Source organism: Aptenodytes forsteri, unplaced genomic scaffold (genome assembly GCF_000699145.1).
Source record: "Aptenodytes forsteri isolate BGI_AS27 unplaced genomic scaffold, ASM69914v1 Scaffold185, whole genome shotgun sequence".
NCBI classification, from domain to species: Eukaryota; Metazoa; Chordata; class Aves; order Sphenisciformes; family Spheniscidae; genus Aptenodytes; species Aptenodytes forsteri.
In genome coordinates this window covers 1,809,380-1,818,882 of record NW_008796214.1, presented here as the reverse complement: position 1 = coordinate 1,818,882, position 9,503 = coordinate 1,809,380, and the positions used below count along the sequence as shown (strand labels likewise).

General features: G+C 38.2%; 1 protein-coding gene across 2 annotated transcripts in view; it reads right to left on the bottom strand.

Moving 5' to 3' along the window:
• Positions 1-240: 240 nt before the first annotated feature.
• Positions 241-9,503, bottom strand: part of ACYP2 (acylphosphatase 2) — a 46,720-nt gene continuing 37,457 nt past the window's right edge. For both annotated transcript variants that reach the window (XM_019474435.1, XM_019474434.1), the window contains one exon: positions 241-1,195. In XM_019474435.1, coding sequence (XP_019329980.1) covers positions 1,081-1,195 — 115 coding nt within the window. In that variant the 3' untranslated portion in view covers positions 241-1,080. The remainder of the gene's footprint in view (positions 1,196-9,503) is intronic.

The following is a 9,503-nucleotide window of genomic DNA, read 5'->3' as shown; positions in this document are numbered from 1 at the left end:
GGGACTTACAGCTTAAGCCTCCGTCATAGCATGATCGTACCAATCTCGATTAACTAAGAGCACTGCCAGATCACGCAGGTGCCTGCTTGGATATATCAGATCTAACCAAAGTCTTCCACAGTATGTACTAATCCTGACACGAAAGTACTTCAGAGGTGAGGATGATATAGGTCTGTTCCAGCCCTGACAGACTCCTTGGTGCCTGTGAAAAGAGCACTATATATGAGAATTAGATCCAATACTGCAAAGACTTATCCAATATTTATTGCAAACACGTAACTCAAGTTTCTCAGGACCTTTCATGTACTTGATATGATGTGCATCATCTTGAATTAGGTTCCAACATACATTCTTAACTAAGGAGCAAATACACATCCATAAGGAAAATAACTGAAATCTTCCATTTTAGTACAAACATCAAAAGCGCAAAAAGATCAAAGCTTCCTTTATAGTCAATGTGGATGTAAGCTGTAGGTAGACAAGGAAAAAGCGGTGAGAGGCCACACATTTCATCATCTTGTTCCAAGACTGATCTGCATTATTAGAGAGAATTTTAAGCCAGAGCTGGTTAGATAATCTTAGTTTGAGGCAACATACATTTATTTTAAATTACCACTATATCTTAACTAATTATCACAAACAACATGATCTATAATACAGAGCTGTTAGACTAGATCTCTCAGCATTCCAGTTCTGTAGTTAAGTATTTTTGGTGAGATTACAAACAGTAGAACAAATTATTTTGCATCTAAAATATGAATCACAGTGTAAAGATTCGGTTCCATATGGTTATATGTAACAAATCTCACTGTGCACAAATAATCACTGTCACTTAACCATTTATCTAACTTTCAAGATGTAACAGATTAGATCTTGGCATTTTAGATACTAGATATTGACACTTATGGTGTAAAATGTCTAATACAGCAACTAAGAATTCTTACTTTATGTGAACAAGGACCATTTATATTTATCTCTAGTACAGAAAGCATCCAAGTGCTCTTGCAACATTTTATGGAGGCATAGAAAATATCATGCAGCAAAAAGTCATAGTTTTGTGCTTAGTCATGTTTTCTTCTATTAGTATCTAGTGCTAAATCCTGAGAAGTCAAGCTTGGAAATCTCCTTTTCATTGGAAAAGCTTGTTCGATCTATGCGAGAACTTGGGCTTCCAACTTTACTCAGCCAGGATTTCCTGCAAGAAAAATAAGAGAGGGTTAGCATATGAAGAACTGCACACATGGGGTTTATTCTCCTGTCACGCCTTCCTTTTTTTTTTTTTTTTTGAGAGCCGTAAGAAGTAGTCTTTCAATGAGGAAACTATCCCAGATATGTTTAGTTCTTTTCTGTTTTCCCTCCCTTTCTCCTTTAAAAGCAAAACAAACTATTTAAAATGTATCACTATTTCAAATAGTATTACACAATATTACATAAAAAACATCTGACAAAAGGCTAAAGCCGATTTACTGTAATGATCCCTTTTAAGTGCTTGTTAATAGCATTAGAATTGTTATACATACCTTTGCAGATTCAATACTATACTTTTAGCAAGGACCTAAAAACCGTTCATAATTGAAATATATTATGAAAAAAATTCTAACAGCCAGCTTACCCTGACAACTAAAAGAAATGGAAACTGAAATGAAAATGATTAAGGTCAAAACCAGCAAAAAGACAAAGCAAACAAAACCAAAAATGGTGTCACAAAGTAATACTAAATTATAATAATAAATACTGAATTTTATACAGGCATTCTTAATTCATAAGTGGCTATTTTGCACTTATTTGCATTATGATCCAGTCTCTAATTATGCTGGTGCTTTTGCCTTCTTCCACAGCACACTAGAAAATAGTATTGAACACAAATTACCATACGGTAATCAAGGTTGGAAGCTGACAGTGCGATGGCTGCTCCTACACGCCCACCCACTATATTCCTATCCTGCAGTAATTTGCTAATTCACAATAGCGATAAACTATTATGTGATAAAAGGAGGTGCACAAACACTTGAATGTAAGCAGTGTTGTCTGCTGCACGAGAGGCTTATTTACAAAAAATACTTTCTCAGTATTTTCTGTTGTACTAAAGTCTCAGAAATAGGAAAAAAGTATTTTAGTGTACCATATTTTAAGGAGAAATATTTCTACATTTTATGGAGAGATTTCCACACAAACACTTTTATAACTTCAATGATGCATAAACTGGTATAGACACATAACTGGTTATTATTAAAAAATATATCATTATTCATTTAAATTCCAATTTGAAGACCATAGAAGTTACACCTTATTAACAGTTATGTTAATTAATCCTTTGCAAAAATCACACAGAGCATTATAAAATGCAATGTTCTTGTAGTGAGACAATTTTGATGTCTTTATAATGAAAATTGTGCATAGAGATTGCTTATCTTGAGCCAGTAAATAAAACACCTGATGTATAGGAACATTTCTTAGAGACCCTATATGTCAAGATGTTTTAGACAATTTCTGACTCAACGTAACAGCGCAAAATATCTCAAATGTCTTAGCTGGTTTAAGAGACAGGTCATTTTCTCCAGACTGTGCTACTCCTTCATAAGATTGGTCTCATCAATAGCACAGACAGTTCCAAACCTGTATTCAGGACCTACACAACTAACCTTGTTCTTGAAACTCTACACACAGTCTCTTGACTATGAAGACATATACATCCTTAATACTTTAAGAAAGCAAGTTATGTCCTACTACTCATGTATTTTGAAATATAACCCTAGGAGTATGCTTAGTGGATTACAGACCTGCAGTGCCAGAAAGCTCTGTGAGCTCCTTCCTATTTGACCACGAAATTAGAGGCTCTATATGGAAAGACTTCCTAGAAAACACAAACCAGATCTGGCTATCTCATGTTCAAGTGTGACAAGCCCTAATTTAGTATACAGCAATTAAAATTAATAAATATTTGTGAGATGTTTACACATCTTCACACCTCTTGTTCTTTGCTTCATATTGTGAACAACCTCCCTTCTCATCTGTTTTAGATGAAGCCTTTCCAGTAAGAAGTATAACACAGGAATAGGAGTACATGAGCAAAACAAGAGAATCCAACTTTCCACTCTGTGCTGGAGTCCTAAAGGCAGACCCAGTATTTCAACAGAAGGAAAAAAGCCAAGTAATAGATCAGCCCATTTGATTCCATATTATGAAAAACTTGAAAAGCCCCTTGTTTATTTAGCAGGAAAGTCTCTAATATAGTTGGATGTTCTTGAAGGAAAAAAAGAACATGTATTTGTGATATTAAATTACTTAAAAGATTACAGACCTGCAGTGCCAGAAAGCTCTGTGAGCTCCTTCCTATTTGACCACGAAATTAGAGGCTCTATATGGAAAGACTTCCTAGAAAACACAAACCAGATCTGGCTATCTCATGTTCAAGTGTGACAAGCCCTAATTTAGTATACAGCAATTAAAATTAATAAATATTTGTGAGATGTTTACACATCTTCACACCTCTTGTTCTTTGCTTCATATTGTGAACAACCTCCCTTCTCATCTGTTTTAGATGAAGCCTTTCCAGTAAGAAGTATAACACAGGAATAGGAGTACATGAGCAAAACAAGAGAATCCAACTTTCCACTCTGTGCTGGAGTCCTAAAGGCAGACCCAGTATTTCAACAGAAGGAAAAAAGCCAAGTAATAGATCAGCCCATTTGATTCCATATTATGAAAAACTTGAAAAGCCCCTTGTTTATTTAGCAGGAAAGTCTCTAATATAGTTGGATGTTCTTGAAGGAAAAAAGAACATGTATTCGTGATACTAAATTACTTAAACCAAAAAACCTATCTGTACTATTTTTAGAAGACTAATGCGGTATTCACAAGTAAACAGACTTTTTTCCTCTTTTTCTTCTCATTCTAAAGGTGAGCTTGTCCTGGACAAAACCAAAAGAAATATATTCCTTGCCCAGCCTTCACAACTGTACATAAGACCAAAATCCATCCATGGCTGCTTCCAATTCCCAAGTTCCACTGCACAAAGAAAGTAACTCTGCAAACTTTGCACAGAGCAAGGTTTATTCATTGTCAGCTCCATATACTCTCACATGAATAAGGATAAAGCAGAAATTATGAAAATCCAATTAAAACAATCCAGCTCCATGGAAACTCTATAGGATGCATGTATTTTATTCCTTATTTAATGCAGGAGGTAGGGAAGGAAGTGTTACAGAACTGCTCCCTACCTGGGATTTGCACGACTACAGGGGCTCAGTTCTTCATTGAGATGCTAGTACTTTGCAATAGGACTTTCATTGATCATCCCTCACTTCCCTCAAGTGACAAACCGTTCACTGAACACTACGAAGCAGCACATTTTTTTTTACAAGCTAAGAAAGCAGGAAATCAGTATTTGCTAGAAGTAGTACACACTTATAGTTGTTTCCTCATTTATCTACAGAGCAGAAAATGTCATCTCCAATATCTTTGGTAAGGGTAGTATTTTTAAAATGGTTTTAACTTTCATTAGTATCTAGATCAATAGACCCAAGTTAGGAAAAGGTTCTGTATCCTCCTCTTGCTTCACTCTGCCTTCTTAATTTTTTCACATGTGCCATGAATTTCAGATCACCCAATGCATGCAAGAGATTAGCTACAATTACTAGCATTTGGAGTTTTAGCTTGCCATTTATAACATCCATTTTAAAATTCACTGCTGCTACCCATTTCTCCTCAGTAGTGAAAAAGACAGCCTCCACCTTGCTTGTCAAATGGGGTAGGTCTGAATCAAACAAGGACTTTCCTTTAAAGTAGTCTGCAACAGGACAGTATAGAGCTTACTCTTCAATTTTAAAGGATATATTTCTAAAGCTATGCTGCTTCAATGAGTCTGGAACAAGAGCTAACCTCCAAACAGCCATCTCCTACCATGTTTTACTTCTCAAGTACTTGTCCATGCAACCGCTCTTGGCCATGCTCCGATCTCACTGTTCAAAACCACGCTGGCAGTGTGGGGACTAGATCGACTCAGATCACTTTAATCACAGATTTACGAGTTATGCAACCTCCCTGTCCAGGGGAGGAGGCAGGCCAGTGCCCTAGGGTCTCTCCTCAGGGTGTGCAGCACTCCTAGCACCCCCTTCCCGCCCTCTGCCACAGGGTTGAGAACACCCAACTGATTGGTTCATTCAGACAGGTGGCACCTGACGATTGGCTGTTGCCAGTGTGGGCCACCCACCTCCTTCTGGAAGCTTCTCCACAGCCAGTAACCACCCCTCACCCCCAAGTGTCCCCTGCAACTGGGCCCCATCCACCTCAACAGCCACATCTGGGCAGGGCTGCTCACAAAAATACCCCCAAAATAAACCTCAACATTCCCAAGCACGTCTGACAGTCCAGGCATTGTTACTGAAGCCACTCGGAGCACATTGATTTTCTCACCATTCTGGGTTTTACTTCCTCAGCCCAGTTAGGACAGGTTGCCTGAAACAGTTTCCCAGCTGAACTGAAAATGCATGCTTTCTCTATCCCCATATTCATGGTGGCTTACTCCTCAGAGTTTAAAACAACTGGATCGATCGTTCTTTGCTTTTTATAATTTCATTAACTAAACCAAACCTTACTAAGTGACTCTGGCTTGTTACCTAGGCAACCGGGCCCTTTCCATTCAACATGATTAGAAAACAACACCTAAAGAGCTGGGTTTACACCGTCCCAATTTAGGTTCTCACAGAAATAGCCTGGCTGCGTACAGTATTCCAAGCAGTCATCTTGCAAGCTGAAGCACATGTGCCTACCTGTTAACTTGTCAGAATGAAGCCTGACCAGGTCAAACCTGGAGAGTTCTCTGGAAATGTTATTTAAGGAGCCTTGCCTCTGTAATACAAGATAATACTAGCACAGCCCTAAAAGACACCACGCTTTGAATACTACAGGCAGTAGAGTAACCTCATGACTTCCCTGAATAAGATCTGGTTTTCTTAAACTGAAGTCTATGCTATAGAACAGATTTCCCTAAAATAAATGGCTTGGTTGGCACTATGACTGAAATCTTTTCCTACTTTGGTTAGGAAAAAGTAACTCTGGTGCAGGAGGAAACATGCCTTTCTGCACCTTTACACAGGGGGCATGCCAAGAAGCACGTAAATGAAAAATGCATTCTTCCTGTGCTAGACTCTGTATCAAACCATCAATATACATCAGATGCTTCTGCAGTAGTTCATTTGTTGTCTGCAAAAAGCCAAACTATTTTGTCCCAAGATTGGAGCAGTTTACAGTCTATAGTGTAAGAAATGGACAGGAAAACTACCTATGGCATTAATACTTGGTGAGCTAGGCACAGTTTAGGAATGTTTGTTTCTCTTCACCTTAACCACAGTATCACTTACAGCAGAACAAGAGAAATGTGTGCTTTTATTTAGAGGGAGAGAAAAATCAAGGCACTAGCTTGTTTATACTTTATTTCCCTTTGTTTGGGATAAAATATTGGAGAGAATGTTGCTTTTTCAAGACTGTATTTACATCTGTGACAATGTATAGACTAGGATTGCAAATATTTATAAAATACCTCCAAAATGTTGTTGTGTTCTGAAACAGTACTGTCAAGTTTTCATAAATCCTGATATTTAAGTGTTTGCAGAAGAAACGTGGAATTCTTTTTCACTGCTGTCTGGCTTCTCAGCTTTTAAGAACATCAGCCAGTGTTTTCAAGCTTTTCTCTACAATCATAAGGGCTAGGAACATTTTACTTAAAACCTTTGTTTTTATAAAGCTGAAATTCACATCTAGGTAAAGCCTGTAGTAACCTGTACAGTAAAGACATCTCACAGCTTGTTGTAGAGCCACTCCATTGTCCCTACACCTCTACTCCTGCTGCAGGAGCCGAACAGTAAAATGGGAATCTGGAGATAAGATTTATAGGGCTCAGTGTTGTCATGAAAAGAGTAGCAGGAAGGATAAAAACCTCGGCAACAGAAGTGTTTGAAAATAGTTTAGTTCAACATGATTTGAATCAGTGTGGCCTGAAAAACACACATTTAGCATTTTAACTTCAGCAAAAGCAATCAATGCCTTAGTAAGGTGGAGAAAACAGGTACTGAAGAAAATACATGAGGGATCCTGGGGAGAATCCTGGGAAAAATTACTAATATTTTGGTGCAGGATAAGGTCAAGAGGACTCGAGCAATATGTACAGTCAAACTTCTCCTACTGGCCTTCATCCTCTGCTCCTAGTAATTTTTTAGTTTTCAAAACTAGGCCCTAGTTTGGGGTAAAAACCTGAAGCCACCTGACCCAAAATGCAGCTGTTTCTAGAGCTCTGCTCAGGGGGGGGCCTCCGTGCTGCCATGGAAACTGCTGCACCTCCTCAGGCAAAAGGTAATCGGGCAGTTTTTAAACTGTTGTGCCTACTGCCTGATACACCACCAAAACCACTGCTGGCAGCGGTCCACACTGGGTCAGGATCAAATGTCTGCACTTAATCGCATGTCCATGCCATTTGCATATACATACCTGCAAAAGGAAAGGGGAAGTAGTAGAGGGAGAACAAGGCAGAGTGCAAGGGAGAGGAATTTTGACACACTTATTAAGAGGACCCCATTACAGTCCACCAAATCAAAGCCAAGTGACAGGTTACTTCAGAGGTTAAAAAGAGAAAGCCAGCAGTAGTCTAAGGATACAGGCCAAGAAGTGGGTGGGCTAGAAGTGAAGCAACCTGCTCCGGCATAGGCACCGTGCCCCAGAAGAGAGCTGGAGCCTGTAGGTGTGGGGAAGACTGCACTGCTGCTGCCTGTTCACTAGCTGCTCTGGGCATCCCGACAACAGGAATTTCTTGGCCCCTTGGATACTTAGCAGGAGTTCCATAACTGTTTTAGAAAGGGGAGAAAGATTTTTAACCAAAACTAGTGTTTGACTTCATATCTTTTAAACACAGCTGTCAGGTGAATGTTGTTGATTTGTTTATATTTCTTCCTTTTCTGTCAAACCCTGCTGCACTCAGTGCCAGCATTTCTCTAGAGAATACATGATGAGCTTTTCTTTGAGGTACTATTTGAAAGTAATGTCAACAGCAAGGGCAAATTAGCAGAATCTGATATATTAAAGATACAAATTAGGTGTGATAATACCAAATAAGCTTCAAATACATATTTTGGTATAGCAGTTCTATTTATAAACCTGAGAAAAGTGACTTGTATGTTAATCACACAGTGTATGTTTTATTGGCAGGAGTTTAATGTCAATATGATCATTACTAGTACAGAATTTGATTGCATGTACCTCAAATTTACTTTGTTATACATATCTGATCTATGTTAAATGTCTTTATCTCTTAATTTGAAGAGGAGGAATTATCCCAGAATGAATGAAACCAAGTCTGAAGTCATTTTTTCTTGTATGCAATGCAAAGATCTGTTGTGGATTTTCCTATCAGTCATTTTGTTAAACTTCAAGTAGAATTTAATGATTTAACTTAAACATATGATCGTAAGAAGTGTATTTAATAAAAAAAGTTATCAGAATACCTCTTTGTTTAAGCCATGTTAGGCAAGTCACATTTGGCTTCTTTCATAGATCTTACCAGAAAAAAACTAAGCAATGCTGCAGAAATTTGTTCCAACAAAAAAGTAAAGTAAATGAAAAGTAAAACCAAATTCAGCCATTTCAGTAACTCAAAACAGCTTTTATGTCCACACTGACCTACAGAAAGTAAAAGACAAAAGAGAGTTTCCTGTTAAGCTCGTGTCCCATCTTCCCCAAAGCAGTAAACGTACCAGACAGCCAGAAGCAGCAAAGAGGCCTATTGTATTTTTTCCTTGTAATGTGTCTGCCTCTACAGGGTACGATTTGGCTCACAAGGCAGACTAGGAATTTTGGCTAACCCCACTCCATTGCACAGAAAGCAATTGAAAGTTATTTCTCATTCCACATCTATTAAATCAAAGGCTACAGGAAGCTTAAAATGAGGAGGAACTGTTGCTGTTAGCATACCAGTTCAGGCTTCTGGAGAAGAAAAGCTAGTTCTAAAGCTTAGAAACCAATTAGCACCCATCACCCACATAAACTGTATTTAAAACAAATGGCTGTATTATGGAGTTGAACAAAGAGTAAAGTACTATTGCCGCTGACCATCAATTTTACACCTAAAAGTGTAGTTAAACCCTTTCCTTTGCCACTTCAAAGCAACCCTATTGGAAGACCATAATGAATCGTCACACTGACCAATTCAGTTTTACTTAAAATCCATTTCATTATGTAGTCCAGTAAAAATAAAACAACCACTACAGTAAAGGGAGCCCAGTTACAGTCATCCAACTGGCAAATTCATACCAAACCAACATGCATCCACAGTCCAGGAAAGCATTCAAATAAGATAGGAAAAAACTTCAGATGACAAATGCAATCCAGAATTTGAAGGACTACACTATTCTGTTCTCTGGTAACGAGGTTCAGCAAGAGACAGACATAAAAGCCATATGAAGACCACCCCCCACATTACCATGCTTGCTGTATCCTCTATGTAATTCTCAGAA